This window comes from Gobius niger (assembly GCF_951799975.1).
Source record: "Gobius niger genome assembly, chromosome: 13".
NCBI classification, from domain to species: Eukaryota; Metazoa; Chordata; class Actinopteri; order Gobiiformes; family Gobiidae; genus Gobius; species Gobius niger.
This window is the reverse complement of record NC_136864.1, coordinates 14931604-14955723: the sequence shown is the minus strand read 5'-3', so window position 1 is coordinate 14955723 and position 24120 is coordinate 14931604. Positions and strand designations below refer to the sequence as shown.

Sequence of the window (24120 nt, the reverse complement as noted above, 5' to 3'; positions counted from 1 at the left end):
AAGAGTAGGTCACATGGGGTAATTCTTCAGGCTGTGGGGGCAAAAGGGAGGGAAAGGAACAAGGAAAAAAATCCAAGAGACACAGGAAGACTTTGGCCCATGTGTGAGAGGCGGTACTTCTCTCTACATTTGGAGGACACTGGATTACCACAAAAACAAAACAAGGACTACAAAACGTTACTACAAAACCTCTGATGTGAATACCATGTGGATTTCCAGATTTCAAACATTTCCAAGTGCTGGATTTTACAGTCTTTGGACACTTCTTTCTGCAAGGGTGAAAGTTCAAGCAGCCAGTGTCAACTTGTGAGTCCTTTCTTGTGTTTGCCTTCTTAGAGGGTGGAAAACAGACAAAATGCCGACCAATTTCACAGTTGTTCCTGTGGAAGATGAAGCTCCAAGCAGTAGTAATGCTACAAGCTCTCCAGAAGCTAAACCTGCCAGTCTAGGACAAATATTTGAAAGAAGTAGACCCGAAGCGACAGAGGACAACCAGCAAGGTGCTGAAACAGGTAATGCTGACACTGCGCAACAAAATGAGGCGTAAATACCCTAAATAAGGGTTTGAATTGTGTGAATATAACATGCAAAGTATAAGTTATAATCTGTAATAATCGAAAGATGCATGTTGTGGCAGGCAGGTGCATCCTTCACCCACTCACATTAGACTTAAAATGTTCCAAAGTGACTTCACTGTGCATGCTGAATCTTGCAGAGCAGCTTCTAAAGAGAGGCAAAAACATGACATAAGGCTAAGAAAGTATTGATTGATAGTTTCAGAACTCGGTTATCATGCATGTGTAGCTCATGATACATACTGCTACAAAAAGTTTAGCCAAAGCAAGTTCTCAATGTCTGTCTCTAGAAATCATTAGGTAGTAATTACATATTTGTTAATTTGTGATTTTTTACTTCTTTTTTTTTTAACTTTTATTTAACGAAGAACCTGAGAATTCAGAATATATTTCAGAAGAGTCCTGGCTCCAGAGGGGACCCTATTGTACATGTTTTATTATAAATACTAACCATTATTCAGCATTCAATTATTTCTACAAAACTAATATAGCGTATATATGCTTCAGAGCAACAGCAGGAATGTGATAATAGATAATAAGCTGCCTTAAACTAAACACTCAGAACTGAGGTTGTTGTTGTTTCCCACATCTGGAGTCGTTCTTTAATGGGAAATTGAGCTTTACTGTCACGTTGTTTTGTTATGAGTGTAAATTGTTGTACAGACACAACACAATATTCAGGTAAGTTTATAGACCATCAAGCCAATTCCAAAAAATAAAAAACAAAATCAGCCTGATAATCTCAATAAAATATGCCTTTATTTTGGCATTAGAATAACAGCAATACTTTATATTATATACCTTAGATCAAAAAATGTCAGAAACAGCAGGAATGACTGGTCTAATGAGTGGTCAGATCTTAAGCCAGTTTATTGCCCATAAGAATGCACTGGCCCAGAACCTCGGCTCCACTGAAGCAGCATGCATATCTTATATTTCTGTTGTAATAAATACTTTATTATAACAAAAGAAAAAAAACTCTTTACTCTTGGGAGTAAATAAAATTAAGAGTTTATTCAATTCCAATGCACTACACTGGCTCTAAATGTTAAGACTGAGTTTATTCTGTATTTTTCTTGAGTCTTCCCAGAGGTCAGCTTTCCTCAAAATTCACTGCTTCCTGTTAACTGTGTAATTATGCCTATTAAAGCTGTTGTTCACAAATGTTACTCACACAGTGGCCTATCCTTTTGGAGGAAAATGAAAACATAGATCTCACCTTTGTTGAGTTGGGTGGGATGGTAGTAGTGGAAATGACAGTTATCAAAATATTTTCAACACTTGGTCTTTGCTATGCAGTGGTGCAGGTATAAGGCCTTTAATGCTAACAGTAATTGTTTTAGATAAATTGAAACTGCTTCACACTGCCCACAGTTAATACCAGGGATTTGTACAAGACAAATGAATCCCGCCTGACTGCCAACTTTAAAAATGTTTTCCATAAACACTATTTTAATTTGCCAAGAACAATGCTCAGGCGTTGACTTTTAGCCAACGACAGAACCACTTAAATGCACACCTTGTACGCTTTGTGTTGACTAGACTAGATTTTATCAGTATAAACACTGCTATCTCTGCTGTTTCGTTTTCCACAGTGACATCTCATCCTATCAGGCCTTTCCCTCACTGACATTATGTGAGAATAAAACAGAACTTGGTAGCCCAAAATGATCCTGATTAGAGTTGGGTGATAAGTCTAACATACATAAATCTTCAACTCGTTTGTCTTGCTAATGCACCGGTAAAAGTAGTAGTTCTATAAAAGTATTTTAAATTGGCACACACCTACTCAAAAGCATATGGTGCTGTTTAGTGTTTACTACAGTACTATGAAATTCTTGTGAATCTTTGTTCCCGGTTTAAGCGGGGCCTGTTGCCAAGTGGAGCTGCCAAACAACAAAACAAGTTGAAGGAAGTTTATTTTTAGTCACTTTTGGTCCAGGCCTGTGTTTTACGGATATGGGCCTATTCTACTGAGAGATTTCTGTAGTCAGATACAATGTCTCCAACCTTTGATATTGTTTGAGCAATAATATGTATAAATATGAATAATAAAGTGCAATCACTGCAAGAACATTTTAATTTTTCATTTCCAGCAATGTAAAGAGAGTTAAATAGGCTAATACGCCATTGATTTGTAAACAGTAGCACACAGTTACATAAAATAGTTTGGCTCTATCCAAGTAGCGCCCCAAAGGCTTTCGACATGTATACATCCACTTGACAAATCACATTTTAGATACATTTCCTTAATCTGTAAACACTAAGATAAATATAGTGCATTATTTAAGAAACTTAAAGGGATATTTCAGATCGGATCTACAGTAGTTTGTTTACCAGCGGCCGGCATTACTACACATGGAATTCACAAAGGAGCTTGGTGACTACCAGATGATTTTGAAGAGGTTTTTAATGCAGGCTACTAGTTACCATAGACATGCGCTAGCCTAGCACTAGCCTAGCACTAGCCTAGCACCACTAAACTCTTCAACCAAAGGACTGCATGAATAAAAATAAAATAAAATGAATCTCCGGAATCAACAACAACCTGGATAACTAGGAAATGAGGCCCTATGTCAAAATCCTGAAATATCACTTTAAGTCAATTATTTTGTACTATCTCTCCAGATTGAACTCCACCTACGTTGCATAAATACACAAACTTCATCAAAGTATAAGTAGCTCTCTGTTATTTTTGTTGTGCGAAGTAGCTCAGAGTAAAAAAGGTTTGGTCACAGTAACAGACTAAAACAATGGAAAAAGGCCTCACCCTGGGCTGATCTTGGGCTTTAGTTCACTGGATCTTAAACAGAGAAAGAAGACCGGTTCAGAGAGTATAAGAAAATACATACACATATTGCAAAGATGTTGAAAAGAAAAATAGTTTTCACTCTGGGACACATTGTGATATTGTGTTGTAATCCATTTCATTTCGTGTCCTCCCACAGAGAACGATGATGGCCAAAAAGAGTCGACTCCATTTCTCAGCTCTGATAACTGCAGTGAGCCGGACTATGACGGCAAGAACATGGCCCTGTTTGAGGTGAGATGCGAGAAAAACACTTTCATCATCTCTAAAAATGTAAACAATTATGTAGCCTATTGTCGGGTTGCTGTTGATACTGTATGTATACTGAACAGGCATACATACTGTATAACATATATATATAACATAACATATATATATTCAGGCATACAGTATGTATACCTGAACAGTTAATTCTGCTGATTTTATGGTGTGGTTGTAAATATAGAAGTTTATGATGATAATGAATGAACAGATTTTCCTTGTAGATACAGTAGCTGTGAAGCCCATCTACACTTATCTAATATCTTTATACTATATCTCTCTACAGGAGGAGATGGACCGTGCTCCCATGGTTTCCTCTCTTCTCAGTAGACTGGCCAACTACACCAACCTCACACAGGGCGTTCGAGAGCATGAGGAGTATGAAGATGGAGTCAGGAAAGTCACCGTCACGGTCAGTAAAACGCATCAATTCCTTTGTTGCTTAGGCTGGCTTGTTAATTATCAAACACTTAAGACCTGGTTTAGTCCTAAATTCATCCTTCTTGTACTTGCTGTTTATTACATTTTGGATGAAAGGTGGTCACAAAATTATTAATAGAATTTTGTGAAAAGAATTTAGTTTGTTTTTGTTGTATTATACACAATACTCCTATTATAACAAAAAAAAAGTATGATACTGTGTGTAACTGAAAAGTACCACTCGTCATTGGTAACTGATTAAGGCATTTAAGTGACCTCAACTCAACAGTTAAAACATTTTAATAAGCATTATTAACATTTTATGAACATAGATAAAACAAACACAACATATTTAAGTTAGCCCTAGATCAGTGGATCACATACTTTTTACAATACCCTAAACGGTGTCAAACTGTAGATGAGTTAGTTGTTATTTGCCTTGAGGACGAAATTTGCGGTACAAATAGACATGTCTTTACTTCATGCATGACTTCATGCATGTTAATTCCTGCTGAGTCATGATGAATTCATGCATGATTTCGCCCTTATTATAAAGTGATACCAAATGTCCTGTCTGACCCAGTTAAGACCTTGGTTTATCTCTCCTATAGTTAGGATCTGATGAAGTCCTCGTTTACTCCTGGTTTCTGGATGTATGAGATTTTAGATGAAAAGAGTGTACCTGTACTTTTTTCCTCATACCCCGCTGAGCAGATAGAATGTCTTATACATTAGCTGAAATAGTCCTTTGTGAAGAATTATTACTAACTTGATTTAATAGACTTTGATCTTTGGAAAGATCACAAGGTGATAAAGATGCTTGTAAAGATTGTATAGAGAAAGAGTCCATTATATGTGGTATTTACATGTCTCTTGTAGAAATTTACAGCTGTCGTTTCATTTGACCTGAATCTAGATGAAATGGGGACTTTCTCTGCCAAAGGATACAATGTCAGGGAACATTATGTTCAGACCTCAGTGTGGTTCACAGTGCTATCCACTTGATTATGTGTAAAGATGCCACTGAACTAGCAATAACAATTGGGTCAAAACAGAGGAAAATATTAATCATAAAAAAATGTCACTTGACATTCACATGACAACTTAAAACAAAGTAAGGAACAGGGGAAACTATTGCAAGCATTCAACTGCACTGACACTAATTACATACTAATTTCCAAACAGTTTCGTTTTATCAGTTGATATTACACAAAACGGCCGCAATTGTCACAGCGTAATTCCCTTTGATTGTATGACAAGATGGATTTTAACTTTACTGACACTGAAGCAAATATATCAAGCATAATAAAGTCTTGTTTGTTTATTGTTGGATCCCCATTCATCTTGGAACTAAAAACAATTCTTCCCAGGGTCCACGCAAATAGTAGTGTAGAATAAGTTTGTGCTCCAAAGGATGTACACAATTACATGAAAATAAAATGTAAACTTAACACTTATTAAAGGCGCTCAAAAAATAAGAGAGAAAATAATGGTTTCAAGGAAATGCTAGGGCGGAAAAAAAAACAGAATTTCTTTCCTTCCCATGAATGTTATAAAAACTTCACATTAACAAACAAGACTCAGTAGGTTTAATATCCCCAATTTAATACTATCATTTGAAAGTGCATGTAATGTAAATCATGGTTTTGTGTAATTCACAGAGTTGTTTATTTTAAGTAAAACATTCCACATCCCAAAGCTGACCTGACAAGTTTGTGGATGCTGAAAGTTTTGTTTCATTACGAAATATAATGTTCATAGTAGATAAATATGGTAAAAATAACTAAAAACAATAGCACACAAATGCAATAAATATAGCCAGATATCTACCATATTACAATAAACAGGCAACATGTATTTTTCTCTTTTTTTCCCAACCAAATTTTACTCTGAATAGTACACAATATGCAGAAGGAACTAACTACTGATATATTCGGCTGCCATCAATAATAGTTTCAGCTTTGCAAAGAAGATATTGCACTTACGTCGCGTGGCTCCTATGTGTCTGTAGCCATTGAATAAATGAAGGTTTGGCAGAAGAGCGTCGATGGAGTTTCATTAAACCCGGCCCCTTTGAGATGGCTGTATCTTAAAGTCATCAAAAGCGTGACACTATATAATGAGTCGGACAGAGGATGCAGTTAGAGAGATGATAAAAGCGCAGAGATAGAGAAAGGAGCGCTGCAGATGAGATGTGGGACATTTGGAGATCTACCTCCGGGACGTCTCAGTACTTAGAAGCACAGCTGCAGAGTGCAATGGGAAAAACACCGGACAAAACATGCGTCACTCGGAAAAAGGTAGGTGCACAAAAATAAGCACGGGAAAAACTGCTGACATGCACAGATTTAAAATTATTTTGTACCAACAACCAAGGTTTTGTTTCTACTAATTCAACGTTGCTTTTCAGAGACATGAAACATGACTTTGTTGTCTGTTATGCTGTGAAAGAGCTGTGTATTCTCCAAACTTTAGTTCATGAAAACTTTCTGACTTGTGCCATTGTGTGTGCAGGCTAAAATCCAAATGTATTAAAGGCAACTATGAACAGAGCTCACATTTGTTTGGTACATCAAGAAATGCTCACAATATCTTCTGTGTTTGGTTTTGGTGTGTGTTTTGCAGGTCCCCCCGATGGGCACGTTCATCGGCGTGTACCTGCCCTGTATGCAGAACATCCTGGGCGTCATCCTCTTTATCCGCCTGGCCTGGATTGTCGGGACGGCCGGGATCTTGGGCTCTTTTGCCATCGTCTCCATGTGCTGCATCTGCGTAAGTAGCACGTCTGTGTTATAGTCCATGCAATTGTTGATGTATACAATATAAGCAAATACAATATTCATGTCACGAGACAATAATAGTATTTAGTTATGGCCGCCAACAGAAAGCAAATATGCTCCTAATGATCAGATAGACACCAACAATGGAAGAAGAATTAAACCTTTATATTCGGCTTCCTGTAGTAAAAGCAAAACAGCAGAATCTCGTAAGACGGTGGTTCCCAACCTTTTTGTCTCACGTACCCCTTAGGTCGTGCATTATACTCCCGAGTAGCCCCAGTCTAGAGGATTTTGCCAATGTTATTGTAACGTGACCAATAAAAACACCTATAAATGATAGGTGGTATGTAGGGCCTTTGCTATGCCTGATTCCGTCAGTTCTCGGGAGCTACGCAGATTAGGGCCTGGTAATTTTCACAGATAAAAGTCAGTCTTTGGTCTTCATTTGTTTATAAATCATGACATAACTTGTCTTTGAATTATACTTAATGTCAAATTCTGAACCATACTGCGAGCCATTTCTGAAGGCCAGCACTAAATGGGCACACTCGCACCAGATCATCTGCATACATTAAGTGGATACAGAGATCATTTCCAACAAGGCAACCCATTTTACAGTCGTTTAGCTGTACAGATCGATGCCCGCGCTGAGCCTTTTCTTTTTAGTCCACTATATTGGTGGTTCTCAACTGGTGTGTTGAGACATACAAGTGTGAACCAAGCCCTGAGAACATTTCATGCAAATCCACAACTGAAAAAGTACGAAATGACTTCGGAGTCAATTAAAATAACTTGTGGTCAGTTGTTTCAAAGAACTTTGAACATTAATTTGTGGGAAATACATTTAATCAGTTTAAACAGCACTGGGTTTTATGGCTTGGAATAATACGTATTTTGATTTGGGTTGCGGCTTTTCATCATAAAGTGATGGTTTGTCCTGATGCCACACCAGATGAGAACCCCTGCCCTGTAAAACCTTAGAGTCTAAGGTTAGAAAGGGCAGAGACAGCCGTTGCGGATATGTTTGAAATATTATCTTACTGATTAAGTGCATCGCCTCCTTTCCCTTTTGACTCTGTCTCTTTCGCATTCGAAGAAAAGCGCAGAGGTGCTTTCTATGCGATGGTAGAACACAGTCACTGTCACTGTTGTTTGAGGATCAGTGGTTTCAGTGGTTTGAACACTTTATTTCTCCCCTGTAGCCTTTGTCTTGTTTATTTCTGCAGCAGATTTGTTTTTGGCATGGTTTCCATGGTTTAGGCCTGAGTTGGCCTTAGCCCTGACTCCTGCTTTACATGTGCAGCCTGGCTTGAAATTACTAAATATAAAAAAAAAAGATAAATAACTGTATTCAAAATACGCAATTTAGTGCAATGTACAATGAAGTTGAGCAGAGTAAGTAAGAGTATAGAGTTATTGTTGGTGCGGCCCTCCGACTCGATTTAGGTTTCTCATGTGGCCCGTTGTGAAAATTAATTGCCGACCAATGCCATAGACAAACAGCGACAACAAACCAGGTTTTGACTCCTATATTAATGATTCCATTTGATTGAATTGGCTAAAGATTCTGCAGTGTTTCTTTTTTTTTTTTTTTAAGTTGGCCAAAGAGCACCCCATAGATCTGACATGTTCTTTGTCAAATTTCAAGCGCACTTGAAAAAGATTGTCAGTCTTTGATGATCAGAGGCAGTATATCTTTGTGTATGAGCAGAATGGAGGGATTCTCTAATAACCATATAATTAGTAGCTTATTTACAGCCGCATTTCGGACGTCATTGGCGGCAGATGGTTGAACAGAGAGGGGACTGTTTGAAATGCCTGAACTTAAATGCTCAGCACTCATGTGATATCAGCACCAAGAACCCCCACATAACACAGCAGACACCCATCCTACCGCAACGGGACAGTTCAGCAGGGAGATTCACCAAAGTGGCGATGGCCTGAATGTTTCACAAAAAACTACAAAAAAAAAGAATGCTGCAAAAACATAAAACATTTGAAGAGTAATTATTCAAGTTGGAAAAAAAAGTGATATTCCTTTGCTTTTATACGGTCAGTTCTCTTTTTGAGCAATATTAAATGAAAACTAGGTGCGGTTTGCTATTATTATCCTGACCAAAAGTACAAGAAATACTGAGATCAATCAATCAAAGTTTATTTCTGTACACCAGGGAGACCAAAGTGCTTCACAGAAATAAATAGATAAAACCAGAGAGATTCATTTTGGTCATCATTTCCCACCCGTAATTACACAAACTCTGCTGTTGTGTCTGCAATTAACTGATTTCATAATGGACATCAACTTATCATGTATTTTAATTATATTTCCTGAATGTGTGAGCAAGCCAGTGGCAAATTTTTGCCACCATTGTGCATGGTAGACAAGTTTTCCTAGCCTATCCTACCCTATCCTATGCTATGCTATGCTATGCTATGCTATGCTATGCTATTCTATTCTATTCTATGCTATGCTGTGCTGTGCTGTGCTATTCTATTCTATTCTATGCCACAAGTGATTAAAAAAAGGTGACAAGCAAAGATTCCTTAAAAATGAAGCAAACATAAAGTTTGTCTTTGTCTAATGTCATATATTGTATGTATGCAAATACAAATAAATAAATAAATTTTTAAAAAAAAGAAAAAAAAAGAAGCAAGAGTCCTGAAACATGTTTTAAACACACTCACTGTAATAGGAATCAACGTTATAAAAATCCTCTCTTCTTCATTTTTTCTTTCAGACTTTGTTAACTACAATCTCAATGAGTGCTATTGCTACAAATGGTGTTGTTCCAGGTTTGTATTCCATTTAGAATGCTTTTATGAAATAACATTTCATTGATTGTCCAGTGTTCCTCTCTATTTATAATTTATAATCTTTTTTTTTCCAATGCTGCAGATAGATCATATAAAGTAACACAATAATCTTCTACCTTATGTAATTTGTTCTCTGTAGATGCTGTAGGCACCAATGCAATTCTAATGAAGTCTTTTAGGCTATACTTGTAGCGGCTTGTCTGAGTTTGCCACATTTTGTGAAAGCACACATTGACAATTGAAATCATACAAACAACCCAATTCATTTGTTTTGAACTGACTTTTTTTTGTTATTAGCTGGTGGCTCGTACTACATGATATCCCGATCTCTGGGTCCGGAGTTTGGTGGAGCAGTTGGCCTTTGCTTCTACCTTGGGACCACCTTTGCTGGCTCCATGTACATTTTGGGCACCATTGAGATCCTTCTGGTAAGACGCACTAACCGTAAATAACTTTGTGCCACTGGTTCTAACAGATCCTGCGCTGTTTTCTCAAAATCAGACCTACATCGTCCCGGACACTCGAGTGTTTGAAGCTGAAAATAAAGAGGATGAAGCGGCAGCGTTGGCCAACAACATGCGGCTCTTTGGAAGCGGCTGCCTCCTTATTATGGCACTGGTCGTCTTTGTCGGAGTTAAGTAAGTATTAAACTAAGGCTGGGCAATATTGACAAAAAGAGCATCTCAGCACGTTCTCCTCTTTTTTGAGAGAGATTACACATCAAGTTTATTTTTAGCAGCAGTTTTTTTGCAATTTCACGATATTGAACATTTGCATATGTTCCAAACAAACAATTTCAATATTATCTTGCCGTGATAACAAAGTGAGCAACAAACATAGACTATTCTGTATTTAGTAGTGTTAAAGTGCATATGACAGGTTTTAATGCCTTTGAAAACATGACTTATTTAAATGGATAACATCAGTTTCAGTTGGGCGCAAAAGCTATTTTTATTTGAATTTTTAAGCTGCTGACAGGAAGTGACATAGAACACGATAACATTTTATAGCAGTTTGACTCACTCATTTCCAATTGACTTAACATGGCTGGCACGGCAACCGTTTATAATTGTTTACCTTCCTCTATGTCGCTTCAGTGTCCAATGAGGAAGTGAAACTATAAACATCATAAAAATGGTCAAACTAAAGAAAACTGGGTGTCTACCCCGTACCCCTTTTTTTTGTTTTTAATCTGAGGTTATTCCAAGTACCCCCTGCCAAGTGCTCAAGACAATATATTGCATACTTCTATACTGAATGTAATAAATAAAACTCTCCTAAAAAGAGCCACACTGAGGTGAAGATTGTTACTATATATAAATTAAATACAGTATTTATCTTTTTGTAATAGGTTAGCAAGCAATATATAAGAGAACTGCAGTGTGTTTAAGACATTTTAAGGCACTAAATTGTTTTTGAGATGTGGACCTACTGTGAACTATATGATTTTCTTTTTTTTTTTTAGAATTACTGGAAATAATTCTCACAGTAATCGTATTATTTTCACTTTTAAACATCGATACACATTACTACTTTCATTGCCTTTTTTTTGCCCCCGTTTGCCTTCTTGGCTCTGCCTTGTCTTCCTTTGCTGTCCTCTTTTGTCCCCTTTTGCTGGACTAAAAATGGCTAAGCATTGTCTTCTTTTCCGTAGGTACGTCAACAAACTGGCGCTGGTGTTTCTGTCTTGTGTGATTCTCTCCATCTTAGCAACGTACGCCGGAGTCATCAAAACACTCGTCGAACCTCCGGAGGTTAAGTAAGTTTACAACTGAAACGCTTGTACTGATCAAATACTGTCCCTTGTGCGGCTTTACAAAGAGCCTTCATTTCATGCCGAAAAATGTTTCATAAAATACAAATTATTATCAGATTTTTGACTTTGATTCATGAGTAAAATACAATAAGACCAGTATATGGACAATAATAGAAATGGTTCATTCAATGTTTTTTTATTTAAACTTTTTTCATGACTTGCTTGTGGTTGCTGTCTCTACTGGCCATTAGACGGGACATCACATGTTTTACTTGGCAAAAATAAAACACAAATAAAAGTGGAAAGAAATTTATTAACTAAATAACTCACTTCTCTACGTATTTGGTTAGTGTTCAGATATGGTTGTTATGTCAAACTCTGCCCTTGCATTTCTGTTTTATATCATATATAAATAGAAAATGCATTTCATAGATTTTAGAACTGTTTGTCCCCACTGGCCAATGATGTTAAACAAGTTTGTGATTCCATTGTAGTGTGTGCCTACTGGGGAACCGCTCTCTGAAAAACGACATGTTTGAAGCCTGCTCCAAGGAGCAGACAGTGGAGAACATGACGGTGAGGACTCAGCTATGGTCGCTCTTCTGCCCCAATGACACGTGCGACGAATACTTCAAGCTCAACAACCTGACGGAGATACGTGCCATCCCAGGACTGCTCAGCGGAGTTATCAAAGGTAACCATTATTATTCTTAAAGTAGGCCTGCTCACATATACATTTTTAAATATATATTTTATAAATATACGTATATAGAGCAAACAATAAAAGAGGAAGCCACAAAACTAAAATGTTAGTTGTGGTCCAAACCTATTTCTAACTTTCCTAACATAAAGTATCCGAATTCTTAACAGGGATCAGTTTATGGGCACATTTCACAACTTGCAGGGTCACTTTTCAGGGTCACTTTCTCACAAATGACAAAAAACTAGCCTGTAAGTTCATGAAATTGTTCCAAATGCTATGTAGTTTCTTCCACAAATGTCTGAGTTTAGAATATGCTAGTCCTCCTTTAGTATATTACAAAGCAAATTTGGTTCCATTACTAGAAAAAAAGAAAAGCAATATCTTGTTTACCTTAATAAATCCTTTTCGTAGTCCCTCTGGGGGTGTTAATGGGATGATGGGGGGTCTTTTATCTCCCCCTGGTGTCTCTGGCAAGAAAACCACAATTGCAACTTTGCCTGCACCAGATCAGAGGCCCCGATACACATTAATGGAAACACGAAGAAGAAGCCAACAGGCTAGCGGGCAAAGCTAACTGTGTTCTAGTGCCACTTAAACAGAATCTACAGCCAAGTTTGAGTGAAAAAAAAAAATCTCCATTGTGTAATTGGATACACAATATTCCTCTCTCCCTCTCTCCGCGTAGTCTTTACTCTCATGGACAATTAATGAGAAAAAAACGGCACATGCTATGACACCTGCAGTTGCGCTTATGGCCTCTAGGGGCATAAGCAGTAAGAGCCCTGTACATTGATGACCTTTTACTTAAATTTCACCATGTCATCACTCTTGTTTTTCATTTTTTGTGTTTGTTTGTTTGTCGGTTTGTTTGTTTGTTTGTTTGTTTGTTTGTTTGTTTGTTTGTTTGTTTGTTTAGATAACTTATGGGGAGACTATGGTCCGGCTGGAACGTTTCTAGAGAAAAAAACCCTGCTGTCAGCTCCGGTTAAATACATGCCCAAAGAAATTAACAGACCATACGTCTTCAACGACATGACAACGTACTTTACTCTGCTCGTGGGAATATACTTTCCTTCAGTCACAGGTAAACACGTGTCATTAACAAATCCCACTCAATCTTGCAATTTGCGCTTCAATATATTTGCAAAATACTTTTAATTGCAGGTATAATGGCCGGATCAAATCGCTCGGGAGATTTGAGAGATGCCCAGAAGTCGATCCCAGTAGGAACCATTATGGCCATTTTGACAACCTCATTTATCTGTATCCATTTGGATGAATTACCTAAGTAGAGACATTTTTACTACTTCTTACTGATTCACCTTAACCTCATCATCAGACATTTCTTGCGTTGTATTTTTTGGTGCCTGTGTTGAAGGAGTCGTGCTACGAGACAAGTGAGTAGTAGCTAGTCTCCGAGTTACATTTAGACATGGTCTTATCCTTACATTACTGCATAACTGTGTTTTTAGGTTTGGAGACTCTATAGGAAAAATCCCAGTGATCGGTATCCTGGCGTGGCCCTCTCCGTGGGTGATTGTGATCGGTTCGTTCTTCTCTTGTTGTGGGGCGGGGCTCCAGAGTCTCACAGGTGCCCCTCGGCTGTTGCAGGCCATCGCTCGGGACGGCATCATACCTTTTCTACAAGTACGTGCCCTTCAAATTGGTCTGAATGGTTTGTTTGTCCAAGCATGCACTTTACTCTATTTATTTAGAGATAAGTCGTCAATGCCGCGTTCTGTCTCCTCACACAGCAGCCTTTTTGTGTCACTTAATTAATTATCAGCATTTATTTTATGAGTGCTTTTAACTTGTTTTGGAGAATTAACGAGTGCTTTGCTGCATTTTAACTAATTAGCTCCATTGGGTCATGAGTATAAACACGCTGCCTGGTGTTGAGTTAATGACTCTGTGCTCAGGTGTTTGGACATGGGAAATCCAATGGAGAGCCAACCTGGGCTCTGCTGCTCACTGTGGGCATCTGTGAGATAGGAATCCTCATCGCTTCCCTCGACGCTGTGGCCCCCATCCTCTCCATGTACGGGACTTAACCGAGTTCATCACTTTCATTTTGCTTTGTATAAACTCTGACCACGATTGAGTTTGTTCTTAGGTTCTTCCTGATGTGTTATCTGTTTGTGAATCTGGCCTGTGCTGTTCAGACATTACTGCGCACTCCAAACTGGAGACCGCGCTTCAAGTTTTATCACTGGTGAGGATACAGTTGTGGTTTTAAACAGCTCCTGACTTGTTGATACATCACATTTGGTCACATGATGTTAAAACAGACAGCTGTGTTTTGCAGGACCTTGTCGTTCTTGGGAATGAGCCTCTGTCTCTCACTCATGTTTGTTTCCTCCTGGTATTATGCCCTCGTTGCAATGGTCATTGCAGGCTGTATTTACAAGTACATAGAGTACAGAGGGTAAGTGTGTGCTTTTTCTGCCATTTGCATTATTTCTTAATAGCAAATAAATATGTCAATTGTGTTGTGACAACTTTGTTTTTTGCCATTTTAAACGGTGCTTCTAGGGCAGAGAAAGAGTGGGGAGATGGCATTAGAGGTCTATCCCTGAATGCAGCACGTTATGCTCTCATTCGCCTAGAGGAGACGCCATTACACACTAAAAACTGGAGGTGAAATATACTCTCCAACATTTCATGGAAGCGCACAGTGTTTTTCCACAAGGTTAACAGTGTGTATGTGTGTGTTTTTAGGCCGCAGCTGTTGGTGTTGTGTAAACCAGACTCTAACCTGGCTGTGAAGCATCCTCGTCTCCTGTCGTTCACCTCTCAGCTCAAAGCGGGAAAAGGCCTGACCATCGTCTGCTCAGTGCTGCAGGGCAGCTACATGACCAGAGGACAGCAGATCAAAACAGTAGAGAAGGTATTACACCTGAATCTATTGCCTTTTTATCTTTGCATTTTGAGGAAAAACATCTGCTCTGTTTAGAATCTGAAAGCTGCAATGGTGTCAGAGAAGACCAAAGGTTTCCATCAAGTGGTGGCGTCCTCAAACCTCAGAGATGGATTTTCTGTGCTCATTCAGTCAGCGGGACTCGGAGGAATGAAACACAATGCTGTTCTGATGGCCTGGCCAGCAGCCTGGCAACAGGCCAGAGAACCAGGGTCACGGAAAAACTTCATAGGTGAGAGACTGCACTAATCTTTTTTGTGTGCATTGGTTATGTAATCAAATGCATTTGAGATCCTCCTACAGGGTTTCTACAGGTGGAAGCAAGTCAAATGTTATGCTTCTGAATGCCCATATGCAATATTTTAATGTAACTAACCTAACAATCTGCACATAATTTGTTTCTTAAGAGTTGCAAAAAAATCTCTTAAACAGAGGAAAGAAAGCACATTTTGATATTCAAAAATTGAATGTAATGGGAAACTTTGGAGCAAAACATTGTCTACAATTTCAGCCAGACCTGCAGCTGAATCTGTTTTTGGACCATCATTTTAGTATTTGATTAATGCTTTTAGCGACATTTAAGGCCTTACTTTTGGCAAATTTCACTTAATGACTTTTAGCACTTTTTAATGTCCCCTGGAAACCCTGTCATCATCTTTATCGTTATAAACAAGCTACCATTAATTCTATGTCTTCTTTTAGAGACTGTACGAGAAACGACATCTGCCCATCAGGCCTTGCTGGTCGCTAAAAACATTGACCAATTCCCGGACAACAGTGAACGGCTGAAGGAGGGAACTATAGACGTGTGGTGGATCGTTCATGATGGAGGTCTGCTCATGCTGCTGCCATTTCTACTCCGCCAACACAAGGCATGGCTTCGTATTTAATATATCCAATAATATAGGTATTCTGTAGCGATAATCCTTAATTAAGACCGATTTTATTGTAGGTTTGGAGGAAATGCAGAATGAGGATTTTCACTGTGGCCCAAATGGACGATAACTCTATTCAGATGAAGAAAGATCTCCAGATGTTCCTGTACCATCTGCGAATAGATGCAGTGGTGGAGGTGGTAGAAATGGTGAAAGAAATGTTGCTTTTTTTCTGAATTAAAGAGAATGATTACACACTAATAAAGACTTGTTTGTTTTTTCCAGCATGACAGTGATATTTCAGCCTTCACCTATGAGAAGACTCTAGTGATGGAGCAGAGGTCCCAGATGTTAAAGCAGATGCAACTATCCCGAACAGAAAGGGAGAGAGAGGTAAGTCATCCGTAGTGGCTCTTTTAGGCCTCATTGCTATTTTGAACTATATTTGAATCCTTTTTTTGTTCTTTTTGTTGTTTTGTACCATTGTATTGATGGACTGCTGACTGCATATTACTTGACCATTGCAATACATTTAATAAGTCGCTTATTAGATTCAGAGCATCACAGATGTGTCCCGCGGCTCCATCAAGAGGAAGAAACCATCACCTTTTAAAGCCCCTTATCAAATCCATCCTGTTACCATCCCGTATATACCGGCGGCTGAGGTAGATGAGGAAAATATACATCATCCATTCAACCATTGAGTCATTCATCCTCATCGCTCTCATCATTCATTACTTTTTCTGCGGACCTTCCCAACAATTGTATTCTTTGTGTATTCTACCTTCAAATATGCCTAAAGCAAATGCTACCTATTAGGGCAGTGCAATAAATCACAATTCAATCAAAACCACAAATGGTTATGATTAGCAAATCCAATTATTTGGCTGTTTACGTAAATAGTCAGTGTCCATTGAGATTTATGATGAACCTTCTAATCCTGTAGTTGTTTATTGTGTTTAGAAAACCACCAATCTTATTGTAATCGCAGAACTTGTTAGAAACATTGCAGCCCTACAAGATAGTACTGGCAGATGTTTTAGCACAAGATATACCAACACATAATATCATCTTGGCAATCTTTGACCCATTTGACTTTATTCAATAATCTGTGACCATCTGATCATAAATCCACCATAAGCCTTTACCACATAATGACAACATCAACACAACAAATTTCAACAATTACTAAATGTGAAAATCCCTTCTTTTCTTCCCCCTCCATCAGGCGCAGTTGATCCACGACCGCAACACTGCATCTCATTCTGAGAAGACCACAAACTTGCCGCCGCCAGATAAGGTCCACATGACCTGGACCAAAGACAAACTCATCAGCGAAAGAGCCAAGCACAAAGAGAGCATGCCAGTGAAGGATATGTTCAACATGAGGCCGTGAGTATCACAGAAACAAATGGGCAGAACGTTACGACCACCAACAGATGTAGCTTCAAGTGGGAAACCAGCTCCAACAACCTACTGAATGTCTCTACTTAACTGGCCATTACAACAAAGTGTCTTTTTTGAAGTATTTTCTAGCTTTGGCAGCGAGTTCATGCTCTTTAAGTATTTTAGATGGTTGGAATGTTGTGGCCGTTTATTATAACGTGTAAATAATTTAACTAAACAAAAAATGGTTTGTAGGACTTTCTTGTTTAAATAAAGGACAAACCAAAATTAAATAACTAATAATAGAGCACCTGTATTGCAAAAGTGCAACTAAAATACTTTAAATATATAGTTAATAACACAAAAAAAAGATTACAACATACAGACAGATAATAAACATTTCAGGAATTACAGTATACAAGTGAGTTTGAAGCATCTAGCTTTAGCTCTTTTATGATTTAAAATAAATACAAGTAGGGTTGGGCCACATCGTATCACATATTGTTATCGCGTTATACTTTTTGTATATCATTGTAGGACTGTGTAGGACACAGGGGCTTGAGTAGATCATTTGCGAGGAAATTAGTATGGCGCTAAAAAAAAAGAATGAAATATCTTTACATTAATTTTCCAAATTGGCTTAAGGCTGGAATTTTGAAGTAGTTTGTCTGTTGTCAATTATATCGTCAAATATATTGTTATCGTGATATTCTTTTTAAATATCATAATACAGATTTTAAGCCCTGCCCTAAATACAAGTTGACGTCTGAAGATTTTCTGGTAGTGAGTTCATAATTGAGAAGCATAGAAGAAATTAAAGCTTCACCATATTAATTTCATTTATTTATTTATGCATTTAATATGGACATAGCAATTACATTGGATGAACCAGATGAATTTGTTTAAAGTGTTTTAGCACATGTGCTAATTTTTCGCACCTGTCCATAGAAGGCTTTTAGGTTACAAAAGATAAAGACATTATTAAACAAGATAAGGGACATTAAGTCTGCACTCTGGGAATCATCAGCAGACCAGAGCCTGCTGAGCTCAAGGGCCTAGTTTGGCTCGTAGTGGGAAAGGACAAATAATGAATGTATTCAAAAATGGAGCTCAGAAGTAATCAGAATTTGAACATTTGTCCATAGAAAACCTATCTTAGCATGACACCATTTCTGATGCAAATATTTCCTCTAAATACGGAAAGGATATTGATGTATTTTTCCCTTCCTCCTGTTTCCAGTGAATGGGAGAATCTGTAAGTAACCTCTGGCCGTTGCTGTGTCTGCATGTGTACCTGCATGTTTATGAAAGATTTGCATGAGCCTGCATTTTAAAGTAAAATGCGTGCCCCCGGATCATTAGACAATGTACTCTATATCCGCATGCTGTAGTTTCTGTAGCGTTTTGCTTGTTTCGTGTTTATTGTTTATTGATACAAGTGCTTTGATGCAGAAACCAGTCTAACGTGCGGAGGATGCACACAGCAGTGAAGCTCAATGATGTGGTAGTCAAGAAATCCAAGAACTCACAGCTGGTTCTCCTCAACATGCCGGGCCCGCCGAAGAACAAGAAAGGAGATGAGAACTGTATCCTTTCATGTAGAACACTATATTATACTAACAGAGGTTGTCGGCTTGGTTGTGTGGAATTGATCCTAAGTCTTTAACCTAATCCAAGTGACTGCCTTATGAAAACCTTTAAAAAAAAAACAGAAACTCCAGTCGTGTCCTTAATCGACCTCTCAGATATGGAGTTTCTTGAGGCTCTCACAGAAGGCCTGAACAGAGTTTTGTTGGTGCGTGGAGGAGGCCGAGAGGTTATCACCATTTACTCCTAGTGCCACAGCGCCACCCCATGGACAGTTACGCTACAGCACGGGACATTATGAAAATACAAGGGTTGTGCACTGATGAAGCACGTGCCAATGTTAGAAAGGACATCTTCAGAAGGACATAAATATCTTCCAAGGACTTTGAAAGGATGCATTTTAATGAGTCCCTTGTGTTTGTGTATGTAATTGATTTTGATGCTAGTTCTTTTTCAATAAGGAAGTTTATTTGAGCGGACACTGTATTTATTATAGCAATTCTGACTTAAATCACATTTTTAGTCCCCAGGCATGCTTTCATTGTGCTGTTTCTTCTCCAATCCCTTCTTTCATTCTTTTTGTTTAACCATATGGAATAGTGCTGGCTACTGTATTTTAAGGTTGGTAAAGTCAAAATAAACCTATTTTATTTTATTTTCATGATGAACATCCAAAATGAAAAATGGGACGGGTTATATAATAATAACCTTTATTTTATTTTCTCTCCACTCATCACTATTAACCTGGTTAACCGAGCGCATTTTCTCCAGGTTGACTTTACCCAAATCTAAAAAGTTTCTCACCTAAAGGGGGCAAACAGTATATTTAAAAGGAAACTGATTGTTTTTTTGGCACATTGTTTTCGCAGTTTTGTCACATTTTTGTCACACTAAGTAACTCATGCCCCTAGAGGCCATAAGCGCCACTGCAATTGTCATAGCATGTTGCGTTTTTTCTCATTAATTGTCCATGAGAGTAAACACTACGCGGAGGGAGGGAGAGAGGAATATTGTGCATCCAATTACACAATGGAGATAATTTTTATCACTCAAACTTGGCTGTAAATATTGTTTAAGTGACAGTTAGCTTCGCCCCTTAGCCTGTTAGCTTCTTCATCGTGATTCCATTAGTGTGTATTGGTGCTCCGGGTCGGAGCAGGGAAAGCTGCAAGTGTGGTTTTCTGGCCAGAGACAACAGCGGGAGATGAAAGACCCCCTATCATCCCATTAACACTCGTATTATCCCCAGATGGACTACAAAAATGATTTATTAAGGTAAACAAGTTACTTAGTACTGCTTTATATCTGCATTATCATATAGAAATTGCTTAAATAGTATAGTGCATCGCATATTCCTCGTCTATGCCCCTTTGCTGACACCTTGTGGCTGGCGTTAGTAACGTTTGGTCCACAGAACATTTTTTTTCTTTTGAACAATCCTTTTTAAGTAAACAATCAAGTTCCTTCACTCCCTTTCTGATTTGACTTGACAGGCTGGTTCACAGGAAAGTGATAGCCTGGGGATTCAGGACTTTTGAAAAAAATATTATCATTTAATGTTACTTATGTTAGCTACATCATAGTTTAGACTTGTGCGGTCAATTATACACTATTTAAATTTGTGAAACATTTAAACTTACAGACTATCACTATACAGACTTTTAATGATACATCTTCAATGTGTGTGTGGTTTAGTGATACTAAATCCTAATACAATGCCATTAGCAGAGAGGAAACTCCCACACACAAAGTTCAGAGGATTTGCACACAGTTACTTGATTGATTCTGACGTAATTTCTCTGATTAGAGTCGGCTCATTTCTTTGTTATTTCCCTTCGCGTTCTTCTGACCTACTTTGTAATTAGTGCCAAGTTTTCCATCATATTGTGAAGCGCCACAATGAGTGCAAATGCATTTAACAAGGGGTCATTTTTTGAAAAGGTGAAGAAAAGGTGCTGTCAGATTTTATAGCGTTTGGTGCAGCCCACGGCAAACTCCTGTGAACCTAAAGATCCTTGTTGTTTATTAGCTCTGGACAGAACAAAGACTGTCTTCGAAAACACAATAAGATGTTTTGGAGATACTTGGCTGTGGATAAATGCCTTCCTGTCTCTCCCACAGGGTCAGCACTCACAAAGTGAGTTACCCTACGCTCTGTCTGCAGTCATTAGTCTCTGCCCTGTTAAAACATACCGTTGCATTACTGGCATTTTATTGTTTCCTTCTATTGTGATCATGGCCTGTAGAAATAACTGAACATGTATGTCATGGATTAAGGGTTTTCCACATGTTGTATGTAAAAGGATCCGCATCAGAACAGCAACGGTATAAACAAATAGTAAATGGTCTCTTTTACCCAAAGCACTTTACATCAAGGAACCAGTCACCCATTCACAATCACAATTCGTGCACCAATGTACGCAGACACTGAAGGCAAGGTGGGCGAAGTGTCTTGCCCAAGGACACAACGACGACCCTTTCTACCATCTGCCCCACTGTCGCTGTCTGACCACTACTAATACATATAATTGTGCATAACTTTGGATTTACAATAAACAGATTCCTATCTTGCTATGAATAGTAACATCAAACTACTTCAAACGACTTTCTATTTATTTTGGTTTATTGGATTTTTTTTTTCTTTTAGGGTTTTCACATAAAATCACCATAATAAATGCCTTCCTTGGTATGTTATTTATTTGGTGCTTCATGTAATTACTTCCCAGAACTGTCTAGCTGACTCAAGGGTTTGCCTCTTCTTTTTTTCCCCCAATGTTGTTTGGACAGAAAACAGTAGTTAATGATGAGAAGCGCTTTTGTTTAGATTAAACAGAATTATTGGCTCCTCGATAAACATACATCAAGAGAAAGTATACAAGAATGTTTACTGTTTGAATGTGCTGCCATCTAAAGACCAGAATCTTTAACTCTTAATCACATGCACTGTTATTGGTCGAGATGTGTAAAAAAAAAAAAAAAAAGTCACTATGGTGGTGTTCTAGTTTATTTGAGCCATCTCTGATATCGGCACAATCAGGGGGAAGAGCTGGCGGGAAACACAGAGGATGTGATCTGAGAAGAGGGCGAGAGAGTGAGGAAAGGGTGGGCACCTTTCTTTTAGTCACAGCTATTATCATTCCTGCATCTGTTAATAGACGGGTGTTAACATCACAACATGCACAATTTCACTGGGTCTTGTGACGACCTTTTTGACCCTTGGGATTAGGAAGGATTTGGGGAAAAAAGTGAGTGTCTAAGTGATGATAGAGTCAAAATCTGTGTTCAGAGAAGTCTGTACTGCTCCCTCTTCTGGTGTTACGTTAAATTTGCATGCCACAAGTAATTCATGTTGGATACACTTCATATACGTAGAAGTGTCCTGTAAATGAATGAATTGGATTGGCATTTGCATTGGCCTTTAGAGCGTATTATATCATCGTCCTCTAAGTACAGCTAGCCCACTTTCTCACACAGTCATGTGGGTAAAAGTCAGATATTAGTTTAAAGTTGCAATCTTTGAAAGCATAGAAGTTGCTCGTTTAACATATATTGCGTACCGTATTAGGTGGTCAGGAAAGTCTTTGCAGGTGCAGACAAAAAAATTAAAACCATGTTTTTATACCTTGCTGTTTCTTGTTTTTCTCCCATCTATTCCTGTTTGGTCCTTTAGGGCAGCAAATGTGGTCCTGATTAAACTATTAGCTGCAGCAGATATATTGTGTTGCATTTGCTCTTCCAGTAAAAATTCCTCTTTAGTAAAACCCAGCTCCAGTGGGTTTTATGGTGCCTGTCTGGGTGTGGAATAGAGTGGGACAAGGTTAATTTTCTTGTCAAACAAATTAAAGATCTAGTTACAAAACCAATTAACAATTGATGGACAAATTATACGTTGTGGACATGAAAGGACTCTGGAGATCACTCCCCCAGTGACAAAAATATGTGGGATAAGAAGATAAAAGGATGGGAATAAAACAAAGCAAAGGCTCTGTTGAGCATTATGTAGTCACGTAAAAGCAATGATGACTGATTGACTGATGGATTGATTGATTTCAGTGTATATTACATACACATGACTTCTCTTTGCGTTATTATGTGCAACATTTACAACATTTTAGCATACGCTCATACATGTACTTCTAATAATACTGTACATAATTAAACTCAAAAAGGAGTGGGAGGAAGTGTAAGTGTAACTTAAAGTTTCAACTGCTGTAAGTGTTAGAATTTCCTAAATATGGCAGGAGCCAAAGTGATGTGTGTTGAAGTTAAATTATTTATTACTTGAATTGACAAGTAAGTACTGTCGACCAAACTACTCTTCAACATATACATTTTAATGAAATAGCAAAACAAAACAAGTCAGCCTTCTACTTCAGGTTAAAGCCCAGACACCCGCCCATGAGCAAGACCAGGCTGAAATATAAACTGCTGAACTAATAAGTCCTTACATAATTCCATCAGTAACTCACTGTCCTGCACAAAATCGTCCAGTATTTCAAGAGACACTGCTAATCCCTCAAAAGCCAATGACTGGAGTGAAGGTATCTGGTATGCTATTTCCATCCTATTACCATGTTATTGCTGTGCTGTGAAGTAAAGTGCTTCCAGACAGGTGAATTTCTCCATTGTGAGATCAATAAAGCCCTAAGCTTCTTCACGCTAATCTATTCATTTTCTGGTAATGAAGTAGTTTATTATGATTGTCCCAACTGGCCCTTAATTTCAGCCCTGGATTCCAGGACTCAGGACTGGGCTCCAAGGGGGGGAGGTGGGGCTTCTAAAACTGCACTTAAAGTAATTTCAAGTAAATTGCCAATGCAAGTGGTCCCAATCCTTTGCCTGTATTGAATTATTTTTATCTGCAATTGCCATGAAAATGTCAAGGAAAAATGTTTCCTGTGTACAAGTTATCATGTATCCATGTATCCATGTATCCATAGACTCCCTTCTCCATGACTTTACCTCCAGCTTCATTATTATACATGTATTTAAATCACCTTCAGGCTGCAGCAAATTGGGAGAGAGGGTCCACTCCAGGCAGTAAACGGGGGTAGTTTTCCTTTTTTTTCCTTCAAGAAGCTCAAATTTCCCCAAACGTCGTGGGCTGGAGAGTCACCCAGCCCCGAACTGAGGAGGTCTTTGTACTGGGACACAGGCACACATCTAGAGGGGAGAGAGAGAGAGAGAGGGAGAGGGTTAGAGAGAGAGACAGGGAGGGAGGGGGAGAGTTTAGTCTG

General features: G+C 38.4%; 1 protein-coding gene across 2 annotated transcripts; it reads left to right on the top strand.

Moving 5' to 3' along the window:
• The first annotated feature begins 1 nt into the window (after window position 1).
• Window positions 2-19495, top strand: LOC306972180 (solute carrier family 12 member 7-like). Of its 2 annotated transcripts, XM_079568699.1 has the most exons (27): window positions 2-512; window positions 3524-3618; window positions 3932-4057; window positions 6691-6837; window positions 9584-9638; window positions 9957-10087; window positions 10161-10297; window positions 11314-11418; window positions 11910-12109; window positions 13035-13202; window positions 13283-13381; window positions 13458-13515; window positions 13591-13765; window positions 14038-14156; window positions 14232-14330; window positions 14424-14543; window positions 14651-14755; window positions 14837-15005; window positions 15072-15267; window positions 15738-15907; window positions 15988-16119; window positions 16196-16303; window positions 16462-16575; window positions 17139-17302; window positions 18537-18551; window positions 18749-18882; window positions 19042-19495. In XM_079568699.1, the coding sequence occupies exons 1-27, from the start codon at window positions 356-358 to the stop codon at window positions 19131-19133; spliced, it is 3390 nt and encodes a 1129-aa protein (XP_079424825.1). In that variant the 5' UTR covers window positions 2-355; the 3' UTR covers window positions 19134-19495. The 2 variants fall into 2 exon arrangements, with proteins under 2 accessions (XP_079424825.1, XP_079424826.1); XM_079568700.1 differs by lacking the exon at window positions 16462-16575.
• The last annotated feature ends 4625 nt before the right edge of the window (window positions 19496-24120 follow it).

Bases quoted from the DNA above. Each gene is read 5' to 3' on its own strand.
- LOC306972180 (XM_079568699.1), top strand. From the start codon at position 356: ATGCCGACCAATTTCACAGTTGTTCCTGTGGAAGATGAAGCTCCAAGC. The intron at 3,619-3,931 runs GTGAGATGCGAG...ATCTCTCTACAG, and splicing joins AGAACATGGCCCTGTTTGAG to GAGGAGATGGACCGTGCTCC. The intron at 16,120-16,195 runs GTGAAAGAAATG...TGTTTTTTCCAG, and splicing joins TGGTGGAGGTGGTAGAAATG to CATGACAGTGATATTTCAGC.